Here is a 23503-nt window from a genome sequence, read left to right as displayed (position 1 = left end):
GTGTAGTGTCCATCCAGTGTGAGATTGATACTGTGCCAGGTGTAGTGTACATCCAGTGTGAGATTGATATAGTGTGCCAGGTGTAGTGTACATCCAGTGTGAGAATGACATAGTGTGCCAGGTGTAGTGTACATCCAGTGTGAGATTGATAGTGTGCCAGGTTTAGTGTACATCCAGTGTGAGATTGATATAGTGTGCCAGGTGTAGTGTACATCCAGTGTGAGATTGATACTGTGCCAGGTGTCGTGTACATCCAGTGTGAGATTGATTTAGTGTGCCAGGTGTAGTGTACATCCAGTGTGAGATTGATACTGTGCCAGGTGTAGTGTACATCCAGTGTGAGATTGATACTGTGCCAGGTGTAGTGTACATCCAGTGTGAGATTGATACTGTGCCAGGTGTAGTGTACATCCAGTGTGAGATTGATATAGTATGCCAGGTGTAGTGTACATCCAGTGTGAGATTGATATAGTGTGCCAGGTGTAGTGTACATCCAGTGTGAGATTGATACTGTGCCAGGTGTAGTGTACATCCAGTGTGAGATTGATATAGTGTGCCAGGTGTAGTGTACATCCAGTGTGAGATTGATACTGTGCCAGGTGTAGTGTACATCCAGTGTGAGATTGATACTGTGCCAGGTGTAGTGTACATCCAGTGTGAGATTGATATAGTGTGCCAGGTGTAGTGTACATCCAGTGTGAGATTGATATAGTGTGCCAGGTGTAGTGTACATCCAGTGTGAGATTGATATAGTGTGCCAGGTGTAGTGTACATTCAGTGTGAGATTGATATAGTGTGCCAGGTGTAGTGTACATCCAGTGTGAGATTGATACTGTGCCAGGTGTAGTGTCCATCCAGTGTGAGATTGATATAGTGTGCCAGGTGTAGTGTACATCCAGTGTGAGATTGATATAGTGTGCCAGGTGTAGTGTCCATCCAGTGTGAGATTGATATAGTGTGCCAGGTGTAGTGTACATCCAGTGTGAGATTGATATAGTGTGCCAGGTGTAGTGTACATCCAGTGTGAGATTGATATAGTGTGCCAGGTGTAGTGTACATTCAGTGTGAGATTGATATGATGTGCCAGGTGTAGTGTACATCCAGTGTGAGATTGATATAGTGTGCCAGGTGTAGTGTACATTCAGTGTGAGATTGATATCGTGTGCCAGGTGTAGTGTACATCCAGTGTGAGATTGATATAGTGTGCCAGGTGTAGTGTACATCCAGTGTGAGATTGATATAGTGTGCCAGGTGTAGTGTACATTCAGTGTGAGATTGATATAGTGTGCCAGGTGTAGTGTACATCCAGTGTGAGATTGATATAGTGTGTCAGGTGTAGTGTACATCCAGTGTGAGATTGATATAGTGTGCCAGGTGTAGTGTACATCCAGTGTGAGATTGATATAGTGTGCCAGGTGTAGTGTACATCCAGTCTGAGATTGATATAGTGTGCCAGGTGTAGTGTACATCCAGTGTGAGATTGATATAGTGTGCCAGGTGTAGTGTACATTCAGTGTGAGATTGATATAGTGTGCCAGGTGTAGTGTACATCCAGTGTGAGATTGATATAGTGTGCCAGGTGTAGTGTACATCCAGTGTGAGATTGATATAGTGTGCCAGGTGTAGTGTACATTCAGTGTGAGATTGATATAGTGTGCCAGGTGTAGTGTACATCCAGTGTGAGATTGATAGTGTGCCAGGTTTAGTGTACATCCAGTGTGAGATTGATAGAGTGTGCCAGGTGTAGTGTACATTCAGTGTGAGATTGATATAGTGTGCCAGGTGTAGTGTACATCCAGTGTGAGATTGATAGTGTGACAGGTTTAGTGTACATCCAGTGTGAGATTGATAGTGTGCCAGGTTTAGTGTACATCCAGTGTGAGATTGATAGTGTGCCAGGTTTAGTGTACATCCAGTGTGAGATTGATATAGTGTGCCAGGTGTAGTGTACATCCAGTGTGAGATTGATATAGTGTGCCAGGTGTAGTGTACATCCAGTGTGAGATTGATACTGTGCCAGGTGTCGTGTACATTCAGTGTGAGATTGATATAGTGTGCCAGGTGTAGTGTACATCCAGTGTGAGATTGATATAGTGTGCCAGGTGTAGTGTACATCCAGTGTGAGATTGATATAGTGTGCCAGGTGTAGTGTACATCCAGTGTGAGATTGATATAGTGTGCCAGGTGTAGTGTACATCCAGTGTGAGATTGATATAGTGTGCCAGGTGTAGTGTACATCCAGTGTGAGATTGATAGTGTGCCAGGTGTAGTGTCCATCCAGTGTGAGATTGATATAGTGTGCCAGGTGTAATGTACATCCAGTGTGAGATTGATATAGTGTGCCAGGTGTAGTGTACATTCAGTCTGAGATTGATATAGTGTGCCAGGTGTAGTGTACATCCAGTGTGAGATTGATATAGTGTGCCAGGTGTAGTGTACATCCAGTGTGAGATTGATATAGTGTGCCAGGTATAGTGTACATCCAGTGTGAGATTGATATAGTGTGCCAGGTGTAGTGTACATCCAGTGTGAGATTGATATAGTGTGCCAGGTGTAGTGTACATCCAGTGTGAGATTGATACTGTGCCAGGTGTAGTGTACATCCAGTGTGAGATTGATATAGTGTGCCAGGTGTAGTGTCCATCCAGTGTGAGATTGATACTGTGCCAGGTGTAGTGTACATCCAGTGTGAGATTGATATAGTGTGCCAGGTGTAGTGTACATCCAGTGTGAGAATGATATAGTGTGCCAGGTGTAGTGTACATCCAGTGTGAGATTGATAGTGTGCCAGGTTTAGTGTACATCCAGTGTGAGATTGATATAGTGTGCCAGGTGTAGTGTACATCCAGTGTGAGATTGATACTGTGCCAGGTGTAGTGTACATCCAGTGTGAGATTGATACTGTGCCAGGTGTAGTGTACATCCAGTGTGAGATTGATACTGTGCCAGGTGTAGTGTACATCCAGTGTGAGATTGATATAGTATGCCAGGTGTAGTGTACATCCAGTGTGAGATTGATATAGTGTGCCAGGTGTAGTGTACATCCAGTGTGAGATTGATACTGTGCCAGGTGTAGTGTACATCCAGTGTGAGATTGATATAGTGTGCCAGGTGTAGTGTACATCCAGTGTGAGATTGATACTGTGCCAGGTGTAGTGTACATCCAGTGTGAGATTGATACTGTGCCAGGTGTAGTGTACATCCAGTGTGAGATTGATACTGTGCCAGGTGTAGTGTACATCCAGTGTGAGATTGATATAGTGTGCCAGGTGTAGTGTACATCCAGTGTGAGATTGATATAGTGTGCCAGGTGTAGTGTACATCCAGTGTGAGATTGATATAGTGTGCCAGGTGTAGTGTACATTCAGTGTGAGATTGATATAGTGTGCCAGGTGTAGTGTACATCCAGTGTGAGATTGATACTGTGCCAGGTGTAGTGTACATCCAGTGTGAGATTGATATAGTGTGCCAGGTGTAGTGTACATCCAGTGTGAGATTGATATAGTGTGCCAGGTGTAGTGTACATCCAGTGTGAGATTGATATAGTGTGCCAGGTGTAGTGTACATCCAGTGTGAGATTGATATAGTGTGCCAGGTGTAGTGTACATCCAGTGTGAGATTGATATAGTGTGCCAGGTGTAGTGTACATCCAGTGTGAGATTGATACTGTGCCAGGTGTAGTGTACATCCAGTGTGAGATTGATAGTGTGCCAGGTGTAGTGTACATCCAGTGTGAGATTGATATAGTGTGCCAGGTGTAGTGTACATCCAGTGTGAGATTGATATAGTGTGCCAGGTGTAGTGTACATTCAGTGTGAGATTGATATAGTGTGCCAGGTGTAGTGTACATTCAGTGTGAGATTGATATAGTGTGCCAGGTGTAGTGTACATCCAGTGTGAGATTGATGTGGTGTGCCAGGTGTAGTGTACATCCAGTGTGAGATTGATAGTGTGCCAGGTGTAGTGTACATCCAGTGTGAGATTGATATAGTGTGCCAGGTGTAGTGTACATCCAGTGTGAGATTGATATAGTGTGCCAGGTGTAGTGTACATCCAGTGTGAGATTGATATAGTGTGCCAGGTGTAGTGTACATCCAGTGTGAGATTGATATAGTGTGCCAGGTGTAGTGTACATCTAGTGTGAGATTGATGTGGTGTGCCAGGTGTAGTGTACATCCAGTGTGAGATTGATAGTGTGCCAGGTGTAGTGTACATCCAGTGTGAGATTGATATAGTGTGCCAGGTGTAGTGTACATCCAGTGTGAGATTGATACTGTGCCAGGTGTAGTGTACATCCAGTGTGAGATTGATATAGTGTGCCAGGTGTAGTGTACATCCAGTGTGAGATTGATATAGTGTGCCAGGTGTAGTGTACATCCAGTGTGAGATTGATATAGTGTGCCAGGTGTAGTGTACATTCAGTGTGAGATTGATATAGTGTGCCAGGTGTAGTGTACATTCAGTGTGAGATTGATATAGTGTGCCAGGTGTAGTGTACATCCAGTGTGAGATTGATGTGGTGTGCCAGGTGTAGTGTACATCCAGTGTGAGATTGATAGTGTGCCAGGTGTAGTGTACATCCAGTGTGAGATTGATATAGTGTGCCAGGTGTAGTGTACATCCAGTGTGAGATTGATATAGTGTGCCAGGTGTAGTGTACATCCAGTGTGAGATTGATATAGTGTGCCAGGTGTAGTGTACATCCAGTGTGAGATTGATATATTGTGCCAAGTGTAGTGTACATCCAGTGTGAGATTGATGTGGTGTGCCAGGTGTACTGTACATCCAGTGTGAGATTGATAGTGTGCCAGGTGTAGTGTACATCCAGTGTGAGATTGATATAGTGTGCCAGGTGTCGTGTACATCCAGTGTGAGATTGATATAGTGTGCCAGGTGTAGTGTACATCCAGTGTGAGATTGATATAGTGTGCCAGGTGTAGTGTACATCCAGTGTGAGATTGATATAGTGTGCCAGGTGTAGTGTCCATCCAGTGTGAGATTGATGTGGTGTGCCAGGTGTAGTGTACATCCAGTGTGAGATTGATATAGTGTGCCAGGTGTAGTGTACATCCAGTGTGAGATTGATGTGGTGTGCCAGGTGTAGTGTACATTGTGAGCGAGAGGCAGCAAAGATCATGATTGAATTTTACATTCAGTTTGAGGGAGAGCAGAGTGGGTCTAAGACTAGTATTTTAAACTTAAATAAGGGCAATTATGAGCGCATGAAAGCAGAGCCAGCTAAAGTGAACTGGGGAAGTAGGTTAAGGGATCGGTCAATAGAGATGCAGTGGCAGACATTTAAGGGGATATTTCAGAATGCACAGAATAGATACATTCCAATAAGAATGAAAAATTCCAAGGGGAGGACTCACCTTCAGTTATTAACTGATAAGGTTAGCTCCATGGTATGGATTGATGTTGGACGCAACATTTCCAAATGTTCAAGCCATCATGAGCAAACCAGCAACATTTCAGTGCCCTGCACTGATCTTCTGAAGGAAAACCACCTCTGCAACTGCTGAGTTCTCCCAACCACCTGCTCCCTCCACCCAACAACACAGACAATGAACGTGCCCAGTTCTCCCAAAGAACTACTTCCCCTAGATAACAGCGGTAAAGTAAATTACCCTGTTGCGTCACAGAATCACAGAACAGTTACAATGCAGAAGGAGGCCATTCGGATCATTGTGTCCGCACTGGATCTCCAAAAGAGCAATTTTCTTGCCTTGGTGCTTTTTAAAGACTTGAATCTGAAGGCACATTAGTGCTGCACACTCGGCACAAGATTGCGAACGCCTGGTAAGATCTCTATTAATTAGATTCAGATGTATATGAAAGACTATTTCACATATGTTCATGGCAATGCTGTCATGGCAGTGTGGAAGTGCTGACACAGCAGTTCACCACCTCCAACAGAATCCGAATGCAGCATTACGGCCTCAAGTTCCGTTATGGCCAATTCCACATCGATTCTCCGCCCCCGCACCTAAAATCCCACCTTACAGAGGAGTACAAAATCAGCCCAGTGTTTCAGATACAGTGTACACTCTGAGTGTGATTGATACGGTGTGTCAGGTGTAGTGTACACTCTGAGTGTGATTGATATGGACTGTCAGGTGTAGTGTACACGCTGAGTGTGATTGATACAGTGTGTCAGGTGTAGTGTACACTCTGAGTGTGATTGATACGGTGTGTCAGGTGTAGTGTACACTCTGAGTGTGATTGATATGGACTGTCAGGTGTAGTGTACACGCTGAGTGTGATTGATACGGTGTGTCAGGTGTAGTGTACACACTGAGTGTGATTGATACGGTGTGTCAGGTGTAGTGTACACACTGAGTGTGATTGATACGGAGTGTCTGGTGTAGTGTACACGCTGAGTGTGATTGATACGGTGTGTCTGGTGTAGTGTACACGCTGAGTGTGATTGATACAGTGTGTCTGGTGTAGTGTACACGCTGAGTGTGATTGATACGGTGTGTCAGGTGTAGTGTACACACTGAGTGTGATTGATACGGAGTGTCAGGTGTAGTGTACACGCTGAGTGTGATTGATACGGTGTGCCAGGTGTAGTGTACGCTCTGAGTGTGACTGATACAGTGTGTCAGGTGTAGTGTACACACTGAGTGTGATTGATACGGAGTGTCAGGTGTAGTGTACACGCTGAGTGTGACTGATACAGTGTGTCTGGTGTGGTGTACACTCTGAGTGTGACTGATACAGTGTGTCAGGTGTAGTGTACACTCTGAGTGTGACTGGTACGGTGTGTCTGGTGTAGTGTACATGCTGAGTGTGACTGGTACGGTGGGTCTGGTGTAGTGTACACTCTGAGTGTGACTGATACGGAGTGTCAGGTGTAGTGTACACTCTGAGTGTGATTGATATGGACTGTCAGGTGTAGTGTACACGCTGAGTGTGATTGATACGGTGTGTCAGGTGTAGTGTACACACTGAGTGTGATTGATACGGAGTGTCTGGTGTAGTGTACACGCTGAGTGTGATTGATACGGTGTGTCTGGTGTAGTGTACACGCTGAGTGTGATTGATACGGTGTGTCAGGTGTAGTGTACACACTGAGTGTGATTGATACGGAGTGTCAGGTGTAGTGTACACGCTGAGTGTGACTGATACAGTGTGTCTGGTGTGGTGTACACTCTGAGTGTGACTGATACAGTGTGTCAGGTGTAGCGTACACGCTGAGTGTGATTGATACAGTGTGTCAGGTGTAGTGTACACTCTGAGTGTGACTAATACGGTGTGTCAGGTGTAGTGTACACTCTGAATGTGATTGATACAGTGTGTCAGCTGTAGTGTACACTCTGAGTGTGACTGATACGGTGTGTCAGGTGTAATGTATACGCTGAGTGTGACTGGTACGGTGGGTCTGGTGTAGTGTACACTCTGAGTGTGACTGGTACGGTGTGTCTGGTGTAGTGTACATGCTGAGTGTGACTGGTACGGTGGGTCTGGTGTAGTGTAAACTCTGAGTGTGACTGAAACGGAGTGTCAGGTGTAGTGTACACTCTGAGTGTGATTGATATGGACTGTCAGGTGTAGTGTACACGCTGAGTGTGATTGATACGGTGTGTCAGGTGTAGTGTACACACTGAGTGTGATTGATACGGAGTGTCTGGTGTAGTGTACACGCTGAGTGTGATTGATACGGTGTGTCTGGTGTAGTGTACACGCTGAGTGTGAATGATACGGTGTGTCAGGTGTAGTGTACACACTGAGTGTGATTGATACGGAGTGTCAGGTGTAGTGTACACGCTGAGTGTGACTGATACAGTGTGTCTGGTGTGGTGTACACTCTGAGTGTGACTGATACAGTGTGTCAGGTGTAGCGTACACGCTGAGTGTGATTGATACAGTGTGTCAGGTGTAGTGTACACTCTGAGTGTGACTGATACGGTGTGTCAGGTGTAGTGTACACTCTGAATGTGATTGATACAGTGTGTCAGGTGTAGTGTACACTCTGAGTGTGACTGATACGGTGTGTCAGGTGTAATGTACACGCTGAGTGTGACTGGTACGGTGGGTCTGGTGTATTGTACACTCTGAGTGTGACTGGTACGGTGTGTCTGGTGTAGTGTACATGCTGAGTGTGACTGGTACGGTGGGTCTGGTGTAGTGTACACTCTGAGTGTGATTGATATGGACTGTCAGGTGTAGTGTACACGCTGAGTGTGATTGATACGGTGTGTCAGGTGTAGTGTACACGCTGAGTGTGATTGATACGGTGTGTCTGGTGTAGTGTACACGCTGAGTGTGATTGATACGGTGTGTCAGGTGTAGTGTACACACTGAGTGTGATTGATACGGTGTGTCAGGTATAGTGTACACGCTGAGTGTGATTGATACGGTGTGTCAGGTGTAGTGTACGCTCTGAGTGTGACTGATACGGAGTGTCAGGTGTAGTGTACACACTGAGTGTGATTGATACGGTGTGTCAGGTGTAGTGTACACTCTGAGTGTGACTGATACAGTGTGTCAGGTGTAGCGTACACACTGAGTGTGATTGATACGGAGTGTCAGGTGTAGTGTACACGCTGAGTGTGACTGATACAGTGTGTCTGGTGTGGTGTACACTCTGAGTGTGACTGATACAGTGTGTCAGGTGTAGCGTACACGCTGAGTGTGATTGATACGGTGTGTCAGGTGTAGTGTACACTCTGAATGTGATTGATACAGTGTGTCAGGTGTAGTGTACACTCTGAGTTTGACTGATACGGTGTGTCAGGTGTAATGTACACGCTGAGTGTGACTGGTACGGTGGGTCTGGTGTAGTGTACACTCTGAGTGTGACTGGTACGGTGTGTCTGGTGTAGTGTACACGCTGAGTGTGATTGGTACGGTGGGTCTGGTGTAGTGTACACGCTGAGTGTGACTGGTACGGTGGGTCTGGTGTAGTGTACACGCTGAGTGGGACTGGTACGGTGGGTCTGGTGTAGTGTACACTCTGAGTGTGACTGATACGGAGTGTCAGGTGTAGTGTACACTCTGAGTGTGATTGATATGGACTGTCAGGTGTAGTGTACACGCTGAGTGTGATTGATACGGTGTGTCAGGTGTAGTGTACACACTGAGTGTGTTTGATACGGAGTGTCTGGTGTAGTGTACATGCTGAGTGTGATTGATACGGTGTGTCAGGTGTAGTGTACACGCTGAGTGTGATTGATACGGTGTGTCAGGTGTAGTGTACATACTGAGTGTGATTGATACGGAGTGTCAGGTGTAGTGTACACACTGAGTGTGATTGATACGGTGTGTCAGGTGTAGTGTACACTCTGAGTGTGACTGATACAGTGTGTCAGGTGTAGTGTACACACTGAGTGTGATTGATACGGAGTGTCAGGTGTAGTGTACACGCTGAGTGTGACTGATACAGTGTGTCTGGTGTGGTGTACACTCTGAGTGTGACTGATACAGTGTGTCAGGTGTAGCGTACACGCTGAGTGTGATAGATACGGTGTGTCAGGTGTAGTGTACACTCTGAGTGTGACCGTTACAGAGTGTCAGGTGTAGTGTACACTCTGAGTGTGATTGATACGGTGTGTCTGGTGTAATGTATGCTCTGAGTGTGACTGATACAGTGTTTTAGGTGTAGCGTACATGCTGAGTGTGACTGATACGGTGTGTCTGGTGTGGTGTACAATCTGAGTGTGACTGATACAGTGTGTCTGGTGTGATGTACACGCTGAGTGTGACTGATACAGTGTGTCTGGTGTGGTGTACACTCTGAGTGTGACTGATACAGTGTGTCTGGTGTGATGTACACGCTGAGTGTGACTGATACAGTGTGTCTGGTGTGGTGTACACTCTGAGTGTGACTGATACAGTGTGTCTGGTGTGGTGTACACTCTGAGTGTGACTGATACAGTGTGTCTGGTGTGGTGTACACGCTGAGTGTGACTGATACAGTGTGTCTAGTGTGGTGTACACTCTGAGTGTGACTGATACAGTGTGTCAGGTGTAACGTACACGCTGAGTGTGATTGATACGGTGTGTCAGGTGTCCTGTACACTCTGAGTGTGACTGGTACGGTGGGTCTGGTGTAGTGTACACTCTGAGTGTGACTGGTACGGTGGGTCTGGTGTAGTGTACACTCTGAGTGTGACTGGTACGGTGGGTCTGGTGTAGTGTACACTCTGAGTGTGACTGGTACAGTGTGTCAGGTGTAGTGTACACTCTGACTGTGACTGTTACGGTGTGTCAGGTGTCGTGTACACTCTGAGTGTGACTGGTACGGTGGGTCTGGTGTAGTGTACACTCTGAGTGTGATTGATACGGTGGGTCTGGTGTAGTGTACACTCTGAGTGTGACTGTTACAGAGTGTCAGGTGTAGTGTACACTCTGAGTGTGATTGATACGGTGGGTCGGGTGTCGTGTACACTCTGAGTGTGACTGTTACAGAGTGTCAGGTGTAGTGTACGCTGAGTGTGACTGATACAGTGTGTCTGGTGTAGTGTACACTCTGAGTGTGACTGATACAGTGTGTCAGGTGTAGTGTACACTCTGAGTGTGACTGTTACGGTGTGTCAGGTGTAGTGTACACTCTGAGTGTGACTGATAGTGTATCTCATGTAGAGTACTAGCCTCCTATTTCCAGACCATTGAGTTCAAGCACCATCGTCATCAGGATTGGTTTGATGAAAATGATGCTGAAATTTGTGACTTCCTGGAACAAAGATGAGCAGCCTTCATTGCCTGTCAGAACAACCCAGGCTCGCAATTCAAGAAGGCAGCATTCCAACAGCTCAAGGCTGACATGAAAAGATAAATCTGGAAGATAAAGGACAAGTGGGTGGGAAGAAAAAGCCCGAGAGATCCAACAATATGCCAACCGACATGACATGTGAAGCTTTTTTGAAGTCACCACAGAACCACAGAATTACAGAATTGTTACAGTTTAGAAGCAGGCCATTCGGCCCATTGTGTCCACACTGGCTGTCTGAAAGAGCAATTTACTCAGTTCCATTCCCCACCTTCTTCCCATAAACCTGCACATTCTTCCTTTTCACACAACTGTCTAATTCTCTTTTGAATGCTTCAATTGAACCTGCCTCCACCACATTCTCAGGCATTGCATTCCAGACCTTAAACACTCACTGTGTTAAAACGTTTTTCCTCATGTCACTTTTGCTTCTCTTACCAAATACTTTAAATCTGTGCCCTCTCATTCTCGATCCTTTCATGAGTGGGAACAGTTTCTCTCTATCTACTCTGTCCAGACCCCTCATGAGTTTGAATACCTCTATCAAATCACCTCTCTGCCTTCTCTTCTCCAAGAAAAACAGTCCTAACTTCTGCAATCTATCTTCATAACTGAAATTCCTCATCCCTGGAACCATTCTCATGAATCTTTTCTGTACTCTCTCCATGCCTTCATGTCTTTCTGAAAGTGCGGCCCAGAATTGAACACAATACTTCAGCTGAGGCCGAACTAGTGTCTTGTACAAGTTCAACATAACCTCCTTGCACTTGTACTCTATGCTCCTGTTAATAAAGCCCAGAACACTGTATGCTTTATGAACCGCTCTCTCAACCTGTCCTGCCACCATCAATGACTTATACACATATACACCCAGGTCCCTCTGCTCCTGCACCCCCTTTAGAATTGTACCCTTTATTTTATATTGCCTCTTCATGTTCTCCCTACCAAAATATATCACTTCACATTTCTCTGCAGTGAACTTCATCTGTTTACCCGTTCCACCAACTTGTCTCTGTCCATTTGAAGTTCTACACTATCCTCCTCATAGTTCACAATGTTCCAAGTTTCAGATTATCTGCAAACTTTGAAATTGTGCCCTGTACACAAAGGTCTAGGTCATTAATATATATCAGGAAAAGCAAGGGTCCCAACACTGATCCCTGGAGAACTCCACTACAAACCTTCCTCCAGCCCGAAAAAACATCCATTAACCACTACTCTTCATTTCCTGTCACTCAGCCAATTTCATATCCATGTTGCTACTGTCACTTTTATTCCATGAGCTGCAAGTTTGCTCACAAGTCTGTTTTGTGGCACTGTATCAAATGCCTTTTGAAAGTCCATGTACACCACATCAACAGCATTGCCCTCATCAACCCTCTCTGTTACCTCCTCAAAGGTAGCTGAACATGATTTTGCCTTAAGAAATCCATGCTGGCTTTCTGTAATTAACCCGCATTTGTCCATATGATTATTAATTTTGTCCCAAATATTTTTTCTAGAAGTTTCCCTACCACCCAAGTTAAACTGACTGGCCTGTAGTTGCTGAGCTTATCTTTACACCCTTTTTTGAACAAGGGTGTAATGTTTGCAATTCTCCAGTCCTTTGACACCAGCCCCGAGTCTAAGGAAGACTAAAACATTATGGCCAGTGCCTCTGTGATTTCCACACTCACTTCCCTCAGTATCCTTAGATGCAGCTCATCTGGTTCTGGTGCTTTATCCACTTTAAGTACAGACAGCCTATCTAATACTTCCTCTTTATCAATTTGAAACTCCTCCAGTGTCTGAATTACCTCCTCTTTCACCATTTCCTGGATTGCATCTCCTTCCTTGGTAAAGACAGATGTAAAGTATTCATTTAATACCTCACCTGTGCCTCTGCCTCCATGTGTAAATCATCTTTATGGTCCCTAATCAGCCCCACTCTTCCTTTTACCACCCTTTTACTATTTATATGTCTATTGAAAACGTTGGGATTTCCTTTACTGTTAGCTGCCAGTCTCTTTTCACGCTCTCTCCTTGCTTCTCTTATTTGCTTTTTCACTTCCCCTCTGGACCTTCTATATTTATTTATTTATTTTTTTAAAAATTTATTTAGAGATACAGCACTGAAACAGGCCCTTCGGCCCACCAAGTCAGTGCCGACCATCAACCACCCATTTATACTAATCCTACACTAATCCCATATTTCTACCACATCCCCACCTGTCCCTATATTTCCCTACCACCTACCTATACTAGGGGCAATTTATAATGGCCAATTTACCTATCAACCTGCAAGTCTTTTGGCTTGTGGGAGGAAACCGGAGTACCCGGCGAAAACCCACGCAGACACAGGGAGAACTTGCAAACTCCACACAGGCAGTACCCAGAATTGAACCCGGGTCGCTGGAGCTGTGAGGCTGCGGTGCTAACCACTGCGCCACTGTGCCACCCAAATTCAGTATGGTTCTCAATAGTATTTTCTACCTGGCATCTGTCATAGACCATGATCAAATGGGCAAAATCCCCTTCACTCACAGAATGGTGTCTGTCTTCTTAAGGATGACAAAGCCATCCACCAATGCTGGAAAAAACATTTTCAACAATTCCTCCATCATGAATCCCCAGTGGCAGCTCATACTCTCCAGGCTAACCCCAGTACCCTGAGGTAGAATCCAAGGGTGTACCACCATCGATGGGAGAGCTGCAGCAAGCAATCAAACAGATGAAAAACAACAAAACTAGCAGCCCCAATGGCTTTTCCACATGCTCATCCTATGGATTTTGGAGGAAAAAAATCTCCCCCCCCTCAAGATTTCAGAAATGCAACAATTGTAATTATATTCAAGAAGGGAGATAAATCACACTGTGGGAACTATCGAGATATTTCCCTCTTGTCTATCGCAGGGAAATTTCTAACACGCATTTATTTTTGCACTGGAGTGTTGACTTGGTTTGCATTAGAGTGCTAAAGTGGGAGTTTTGCGACTGAGGGTAATTAAGGGTTAGTTTTATCTAAAGTCTAGTCTTTCTTTTATTTAGCAAATTAACTTAACAGTTGCTGTTTGGGTTGGAGAAGGTGAGTTTTAGACCAGCTTTAAACAGAGTTCATTCAGGCTCTGCTTGCAGCTGCACCTTGTTAATTAGATAATTGGCTTAAACCAGTTTTCAGGGGCTAGAGTCAGACAGTATAAAAGTGGGCCATCTTACAGTGCTGACTTTGTTTGCACTGGTGTGCTGACTTGGGTTGCATTAGAGTGCGAAAGTGGGAGTTTTGTGTCTGAGGGGGTTTGGTGAGGAGGGAGCGAGGAGCTCCTTTCATTTCCTACCTGTCCTCAAAGAGCGTGAGGGGAGCTGAGAGTTTCCACAGAGCACAGCTGACTGGTGAGTAAGTCCTGGTGGGTATTTTTCAAGCTGGATTGAATTGTAAGTCATTGTTTTAGCAAGACTTAGTTGATTTTTTTATTATAATAGTCTTCTATCGTTTTAAATTTAAAGCGTTTAGTCATGGCAGGAGAGCTTGAAGCCGTGGTTTGCTCCTCCGGGAACATTTCCAGTCCCCGGGACCAGCATGTGTGCAGGAAGTGTGTCCAGCTGCAGCTCCTGAAAGCTCGGGTTTCAGAGCTGGAACGGCGGCTGGAAACGCTGGAGCATCCGTGAGTGTGAGAGCATTGTGGATAGCACGTATAGAGAGGTGGTCACACTGCAGCTGAAGGGACTTGAAGAAGGAAGGGAATGGGTGACCACCAGGCAGTCCAAGAGAATCAGGCAGGTAGTTCAGGAGTCCCCTGAGATCCCGCTTGCACATTGGTATTCCATTTTGGAGGCTGATGAGGCTGGTTCCTCCAGGGAGTGTGGACAGAGCCAAGCTTCTGGCACCACAAGCAGCTTGTCTGCACAGGAAGGGGAAAAGAGAGGAAGAGCAATAGTAATAGGGGATTCTATAGTCAGGGGAACAGATAGGCGTTACTGTGGCCGTCAACGTGACTCCAGGATGGTGTGTTGCCTCCCTGGTGCCAGGGTCTGGGATGTCACTGAATGGCTGCAGGGCATCCTGAAGGGGGAGGGTGATAAGGGGGAGGGTGATAAGGGGGAGGGTGATAAGGGGGAGGGTGATAAGACCAATGACATAGGTAGAAAGAGGGATGAGGTCTTGCATCAAGAATTCAGGGAGTTAGGCAGTAGACTAAAAAGCAGGACCTCTCGGGTTGTAATCTCTGGATTACTCCCAGTGCCACGTGCTAGCGAGTATAGAAATAGGAGAATAGCACAGATGAATGCATGGCTTAAGAGTTGGTGCAGGAGGGAGGGTTTTAGATTCCTGGACCACTGGGACCATTTCTGGGGAAGATGGGGCCTGGACAAGCGGGACGGTCTACATCTGAACCAGAGGGGAACTAACATCCTTGCTGGCGGGTTTGCTAGTGCTGTTGGGAGGAGTTTAAACTAATTTGGCAGGGGGAGGGGACGCAGACTCCTAGCAGAATAGGGCCACAGCTAAACACAGGAAAGCGAACAAGTCAGAGGGAATACAGCGGAAGTAAGTTTCAAGGGAGTAAGACCAGGATGGATGGCCTCTACTTGGGGCGGCACAGTGGCGCAGTAGTTAGCACCGCAGCCTCACAGCTCCAGCGACCCGGGTTCAATTCTGGGTACTGCCTGTGTGGAGTTTGTAAGTTCTCCCTGTGACTGCATGGGTTTCCTCCGGGTGCTCCGGTTTCCTCCCAGGTTGATAGGTAAATTGGCCATTGTAAATTGCCCCTAGTATAGGTAGGTGGTAGGAGAATTGAGGGAAGGTGGGGATGTGGTAGGGAATATGGGATTAATGTAGGATTAGTAGAAATGGGTGTTTGATGGTCGGCACAGACTCAGTGGGCTGAAGGGCCTGTTTCCGTGCTGTATCTCTCTCTAACCTCACTGTTAACCACTCAGCCAATCTTTGTGTCATCCGTGAACTTACTGATCCTACCCCCCATATAGTCATCTATGTCGATTATATAAATGCAAAAACCAACTTCGATGGACTGAACACTATGTCCGGATGGCCAAAAACTGTCTACCCCACTAGGTCCTGTTTTCTCGACTCTCAAATGGCCAGCGTTCCAGGGAGGATAAAGAAAACGCTTCAAAGACACTCGGAAGCTCTCTTTGAAGCACGGCAGCATTGACATTGATGACTTGAAGGAGCTTGCTACCAATCGTTCAAAATGGCAACAACTTATCCATCAAGCTGCGTCATTCTTCGAATCCAAATGGCTTAATGATGAGGTAGAGTGGCAGTAGAGAAGCAAAGAAAAGGAAGCAAATCCTGCACTCTGGATCTCACTACCTCGTGGGAAGTCCTGCACCAGGTGCCCAAAGATCTGCGAGTTGAGAATCAGCCTGTTCAGTCATCTGAAGACCCATGGCACAAACTATTGACCTTGCGTGGACATCATCCTCGAATCGAGAGACAGCCGACTGCACCCTGAGTGTGATTTATACAGGGTGTCAAGTGTAGCGTACACACTGTGATATTGATACAGTGAGTCTGGTATTGTGTACACTCGGAGTTAGATTGAAACAGGATTTCAGGTATAGTGTACACTCTGATTGATACAGTGTGTCAGATGTAGTGTACACCCTGAGTGAGATTAATGCAGCCTAACTCTCTTCCTCTCTTCCTTTCTTTTTCTCTCTCTCTATCTCTTTCTCTCTCTCTCTCTCTCTACCTCTTTTTCTCTCTCTCTATCTCTTTCTCTCTCTCTCTACCTCTTTTACTCTCTCTCTATCTCTTTCTCTCTCTCTCTCTACCTCTTTTACTCTCTCTCTATCTCTTTCTCTCTCTCTCTCTCTCTACCTCTTTTACTCTCTCTCTATCTCTTTCTCTCTCTTGCTGTTGTTGCCTGTCCTACGTGCCCTCACCTCCCTCCCTGCTAGCTCCAATGTTTGCCCAGCTAGGTTCAGGTGAATGTTAAAGACTAACAGTACTCGGAGGGTAAAAGTAGTAGTTTTTTTCTGGACACCTGGGCCATCATTCCTCGCTAAACCCAAACCTGCTACTTTGTGTGGGATGTTTCTGAGTTGAAATTTGTTGCTGTGCTTTGCAGAAGCCTGTTGTCACTGTCTCTGTGTGGAGTTTTGCAGGTGATTGAGACATTTCTCACTGAGACATCACTCCTCAGTGTCTGTGGAATGCCACAGTTCTTCACACGGCCATATTTTGACACTACATTGCTGAGTAATGTCACCTCAGACATCAGCATTTCCCAGCAAGTCACATTGATTTTCATTTGATTGTCAGGATGTGAGTGTTGTTTTCAGTGTCGGCATTTATTGCCCTTTCACAGAGTCCGGCATCACCGCACAGGCTCCTGCCGCCATTTTTTAAGGGTTTCAAGACCTTCTGTAAGATTTACATTTTTAAAGCTCCTGCTGTCCAAACAAAAAAATGTAACTTTTGATTGCACTTTGAATCCCCTGTCCCACCGGCCCCCCCTCAGTGAGTAATCAATATGTAAATTGCCCTCGTGCCCCTAATTGCAATCTAATACTTTCCCCCCGATTTCATAAACTCTGACCCTCAACCCCTTCCCACCATCCCCGCAATCAACAAAAATGGTTTTGACTGCTCCTCCCCCCCACCCTGAAAACATCACTCCTCCCCTCCACCCTGAAAACGTCACTCCTCCCTCCCCACCCTGAAACGTCACTCCTCCCTCCCCACCCTGAAAACGTCACTCCTCCCCCCACCCTGAAAACGTCACTCCTCCCTCCCCACCCTGAAAACGTCACTCCTCGCCCCCCATCCTGAAAACTTCACTCTTTCCCCCCACCCTGAAAACTTTACTCCCCCCCCATGCTGAAAACTTCACTCCTCCCCCCACCCTGAAAACGTCACTCCTCATCCCCCATCCTGAAAACTTCACACCTTCCCCCCACCCTGAAAACTTTACTCCCCCCATCCTGAAAACTTCACTCCTCCTCCCCCATCCTGAAAACTTCACTCCTCCCCCCCACCCTGAAAAAGTCACTCCTCCCCCCCACCCTGAAAATGTCACTCCTCTCCCCCACCCTGAAAACTTCACTCCTCCCCCCACCCTGAAAACATCACTCCTCGCCCCCCCATCCTGAAAACTTCACTCCTTCCCCCCACCCTGAAAGCTTTACTCCCCCCCATCCTGAAAACTTCACTCCTCCTCCCCCACCCTGAAAACTTCACTCCTCCCCCCCCAACCTAAAAGCTTTACTCCCCCCCCATCCTGAAAACTTCACTCCTCCTCCCCCACCCTGAAAACGTCACTCCTCCCCCCCATCCTGAAAACTTCACTCATCCTCCCCCACCCTGAAAACTTCACTCCTCCCCCCCCAACCTAAAAGCTTCACTCCACTCCCACCCTGAAAACTTCACTCCTCCCACCCAACCTAAAAACATCACTCCCCCCCCCCACCCTGAAAACTTCACTCCCCCTCCACCCTGAAAACTTCACTCCTCCCCCCTCCCCACCCTGAAAACTTCTCTCCTACCCCCCAACCTAAAAACTTCACTCCCCCCCATCCTGAAAACTTCACTCCTCCTCCCCCAACCTAAAAACTTCACTCCCCCCCCATCCTGAAAACTTCACTCCTCCCCCCAACCTAAAAACTTCACTCCCCCCCCACCCTGAAAACTTCACCCCTCCCCCCCACCCTGAAAACATCACTCCTCCCCCCCACCCTGAAAACTTCACTCCTCCCCCCTCCCCACCCTGAAAACCTCACTCCTCCGCCCCCACTCTGAAACCTTCACTCCTCCCCCCTCCCCACCCTGAAAACTTCACTCCCCCTCCATCCTGAAAACTTCACTCCACCCCCCTCCCCACCCTGAAAACTTCACTCCTCACCCCCACCCTGTAAACTTCACTCCCCCTCCACCCTGAAAACTTCACTCCTCCCCCCTCCCCACCCTGAAACCTTCACTCCTCCCCCCACCCTGAAAACTTCACTCCTCCCCCACAACCTAAAAACTTCACTCCTCCCCCCTCCCCACCCTGAAACCTTCACTCCTCCCCCACACCCTGAAAACTTCACTCATCCACCCCCCATCCTGAAAACTTCACTCCCCCTCCACCCTGAAAACATCACTCCCCCCCACCCTGAAAACTTCACTCCTCCCCCCTCCGCACCCTGAAACCTTCACTCCTCCCCCCCACCCTGAAAACATCACTCCTCCCCCCCACCCTGAAACCTTCACTCCTCCCTCCTCCCCACCCTGAAAACCTCACTCCTCCGCCCCCACCCTGAAACCTTCACTACTCCCCCCTCCCCACCCTGAAAACTTCACTCCCCCTCCATCCTGAAAACTTAATCCTCCCCCCTCCCCACCCTGAAAACTTCACTCCTCCCCCCCACCCTGTAAACGTCACTCCCCCTCCACCCTGAAAACTTCACTCCTCCCCCCTCCCCACCCTGAAACCTTCACTCCTCCCCCCACCCTGAAAACTTCACTCCTCCCCCACAACCGAAAAACTTCACTCCTCCCCCCTCCCCACCCTGAAAGCTTCACTCCTCCCCCACAACCTAAAAACTTCACTCCCCCCCCACCCTGAAAACTTCACTCCCCCTCCACCCTGAAAACTTCACTCCCCCTCCACCCTGAAAACATCACTCCCCCTCCACCCTGAAAACTTCACTCCTCCCCCCAACCTAAAAACTTCACTCCTACCCTCTCCCCACCCTGAAAACTTCACTCCTCCCCCCTCCCCACCCTGAAACCTTCACTCCTCCCCCCACCCTGAAAACTTCACTCCTCCCCCACAACCTAAAAACTTCACTCCTCCCCCCTCCCCACCCTGAAACCTTCACTCCTCCCCCCACCCTGAAAACTTCACTCCACCCCCACAACCTAAAAACTTCACTCCCCCACACACTGAAAACTTCACTCATCCACCCCCACCCTGAAAACTTCACTCCCCCTCCACCCTGAAAACGTCACTCCCCCCCCACCCTGAAATCTTCATTCCTCCCCCCTCCGCACCCTGAAACCTTCACTCCTCCCCCCACCCTGAAAACATCACTCCTCCCCCCCACCCTGAAAACTTCACTCCTCCCCCCTCCCCACCCTGAAAACCTCACTCCTCCGCCCCCACCCTGAAACCTTCACTCCTCCCCCCTCCCCACCCTGAAAACTTCACTCCCCCTCCATCCTGAAAACTTCACTCCTCCCCCCTCCCCACCCTGAAAACTTCACTCCTCCCCCCCACCCTGTAAACTTAACTCCCCCTCCACCCTGAAAACTTCACTCCTCCCCCCTCCCCACCCTGAAACCTTCACTCCTCCCCCCACCCTGAAAACTTCACTCCTCCCCCACAACCTAAAAACTTCACTCCTCCCCCTCCCCACCCTGAAACCTTCACTCCTCCCCCCACCCTGAAAGCTTCACTCCTCCCCCACAACCTAAAAACTTCACTCCCCCCCCACCCTGAAAACTTCACTCCTCCCCCTCCACCCTGAAAACTTCACTCCCCCTCCACCCTGAAAACATCACTCCCCCTCTACCCTGAAAACTTCACTCCTCCCCCCAACCTAAAAACTTCACTCCTCCCCTCCCCCCACCCTGAAACCTTCACTCCTCCCCCCACCCTGAAAACTTCACTCCTCCCCCACAACCTAAAAACTTTACGCCTCCCCGCACCCTGAAAACTTCACTCCTCCCCCCCACCCTGAAAACTTCACTCCTCCCCCCTCCCCACCCTGGAAACTTCACTCCTCCCCCCCAACCTAAAAACTTCATTCCCCCCCCACCCTGAAAACTTCACTCCTCCCCCCCAACCTAAAAAGTTCATTCCCCCCCCCCCACCCTGAAAACTTCACTCCTCCCCCCCAACCTAAAATCTTCATTCCCCCCCCCACCCTGAAAACTTCACTCCTCCCCCCTCCGCACCCTGAAACCTTCACTCCTCCCCCCACCCTGAAAACATCACTCCTTCCCCCCACCCTGAAAACTTCACTCCTCGCCCCTCCCCACCCTGAAAACTTCACTCCCCCTCCATCCTGAAAACTTCACTCCTCCCCTCTCCCTGCCCTGAAAACTTCACTCCTCCCCCCAACCCTGTAAACTTCACTCCCCCTCCACCCTGAAAACTTCACTCCTCCCCCCTCCCCACCCTGAAACCTTCACTCCTCCCCCCACCCTGAAAACTTCACTCCTCCCCACGATCTAAAAACTTCACCCTCCTCCCCCACCCTGAAACATTCACTCCTCCCCCACCCTGAAACATTCACTCCTCCCCCACCCTGAAAACTTCACTCCTCCCCCACAACCTAAAAACTTTACTCCTCCCCGCACCCTGAAAACTTCACTCCTCCCCCCTCCCCACCCTGAAACCTTCACTCCTCTCCCCACCCTGAAAACATCACTCCTCCCCCCCACCCTGAAAACTTCACTCCTCCCCCCTCCCCACCCTGAAACCTTCACTCCTCCCCCCACCCTGAAACCTTCACTCCTCCCCCCACCCTGAAAACTTCACTCCTCCCCCCCAACCTATAAACTTCACTCCCCCCCCCACCCTGAAAACTTCACTCCTCCCCCACCCTGAAAACTTCACTCCTCCCCCCTAACCTAAAAACTTCACTCCCCCCCCCCACCCTGAAAACGTCACTCCTCCTCCTCACCCTGAAAACTTCACTCCTCCCCCCCTCCCCACCAGTGTTATGCCTTAGATCTTGGAACAGAGATCCGAAGGCGCGGGAGTTCCGGTATGCAGCCGGAATATTGGCATGGGACAGCATCGGGACGAGGTAAGTGATCATCATTTCATCAACATTTATTTGACTATTTAAATTAGGGTTCCCTCGTCGAGCGACATGGGTGGGCCGCCACGAGGCTTCACTACCGCCAGTAAAATGGGATGGGGCCTTCTTGGCATCGAGGCCCATGGCGGGCCTCCTCTGGAGGTAATTTCCGGACCCCTCCACCACGACCCCCGATGTCGAGGGGCTCGTTAAAATTCAGCCCAACGTTCCAGGTGAAATGTTAGAGAAGCAAGTTACTAAGACGGGGTGGAGGGCTGGTGGTAGGAGAAACAAAAGGGAAGGTCTGCAATAGACTGGAAGGCAGGAAAGATTAAATGACAAAGGGGATGATGGTGCAAGACAAAAAGCAGATTCATTCCCGATAACTGCCATCTGAAGAACTGGGACAGAGGTTATGATCTGAAAATGGTGAACTCAATGATAAGTCCAGAAGGCTATAACATGTTTAACTGAAAGATGAAGTTCTGTTCCTCGAGCTTATGTTGAGCATCATTGGAACACTGTCGGAGGCCGAGGATAGAGAGATCAGAGTGGGAGTGGGGTGGAGTATTAACACGACAGGTTACCGGAAGCTCAAGGTCACATCTGCAGACTGAACGGAGGTGTTCCCAAAGAAGTCACCCAATCTGAATTTGGTCTCCCCAGTCTACAGCAGACCGCATTGTGAGCTGTGAATACAGTATACTAATTGAATGAAGTACAAGTAAATTGCTGCTTCACCTGGAAGGAGTATTTGGGAATCTAGACAGTGGGGAGGGGGGAGGTAAAAGGACAGGTGTTGCATTTCCTGCATTGGCATGGAAAGCTGTCATGGGAAGAGGATGAGATGTTGAGCTAATGGATCAGGACGTCACAGAGGAAACAATCCCTTTGGGATAGTGAAGGAGGAGCAGGAGTGGCGTGGGGGGGTGGAGTCAATGGCTGGGATTTTACCCTTGACGGACAGGAGCCGTCCATCGACCCACTTCCACCTGGCCTGGAGATCCAACCCGCATTTTGTGGGTCGCCGGCCTTGGATTGTTCTGAGGCGGGACTTCCACCCGCTTGAGGCATTGCCAAATATGGTGAATCATTATTGCTTTCACTGATCCCTGCTTTTCTATTTCCAATTGCTTTTTCAAACTGAACTCAAATTCTCAAACCGTTGTGTTGCGATTTAAACTCAGGTTTTCTGCATTATTTGTCCAGTAACAGAACCAACAGTACAATCAAACTGCTTACATTTACATTTACTATCAAACCTTTACATGTCCCTTTCATTTCCCTTTGAAGAACAAGAAAGGTCTGTGTTTATACAAAAACTTTCTCCCCATTCTTCTTTGAAATAGTGGCCATGGGATCGTTGATACCCGCCTGAGAGAACCAGTGGGAACTTGGTTTAATGTCTGACCCGGAAGACAGCACCACCAATGGTGCAGCACTGCCTCAGTATTACACTGGTCTATCAGGCTGGATTATGGGTTTATTTCTCTGGAATTGGCCTTGAACGTGTAATTTCCTGACTCTGAAGTGAGAGTGCTATGACAGAGCCACAGCTTGAAGTTTGGCTGTTTCTCTGTCTGCCTCCTTCTCACTGAACAATCTTCCGTATGTTCTCTCGCCTCTCCCCCATCCCTTTTATTTACCAGTTTGTGCAGGAGATAGTGACATTCCCTCATCTTATGATTCCTCCGTCAGGTACAAGCCCAGAGAGAAGTTGCGCGTGTCCTTTGGAACCGCTGAGTTCCTGCCTCCCGAGATTGTCAACTTTGAGCATGTTTCCTTTCCCACGGATATGTGGAGTCTGGGTGTCGTCACCTACATGCTGTGAGTAGCAGACTTTTGGCAGGGCTCACCGTGCTGGACAGGACAATTTGGCATGGGATTGGGGACTACTCTCAACTCCAGGGGAAGGTCCCAGACATCTGAAAGAGCTCACAGACTAAATCAAAATAGGATTAAATTAAGCAGTGTGTGCAAAGGCATGTCTACAAATGGGGAACAGGGCTGTGTGATGCTAGAGACAGGACAGGTGTGTGTTGGCTGGAGGTG

At 48.0% G+C, this 23503-nt stretch overlaps 1 protein-coding gene across 1 annotated transcript in view; it reads left to right on the top strand.

Annotated features, from left to right (window-relative positions):
• Positions 1–23503, top strand: part of mylk2 (myosin light chain kinase 2) — a 255199-nt gene that overhangs the window by 216424 nt on the left and 15272 nt on the right. The window contains exon 7 of the mRNA XM_068048759.1: positions 23150–23278. Within this exon, the coding sequence (XP_067904860.1) occupies positions 23150–23278 (129 nt within the window). The remainder of the gene's footprint in view (positions 1–23149; positions 23279–23503) is intronic.

Source organism: Heterodontus francisci, chromosome 16, assembly GCF_036365525.1.
Source record: "Heterodontus francisci isolate sHetFra1 chromosome 16, sHetFra1.hap1, whole genome shotgun sequence".
Classification (NCBI taxonomy): domain Eukaryota; kingdom Metazoa; phylum Chordata; class Chondrichthyes; order Heterodontiformes; family Heterodontidae; genus Heterodontus; species Heterodontus francisci.
This window is presented reverse-complemented; position numbering and strand designations above follow the sequence as displayed.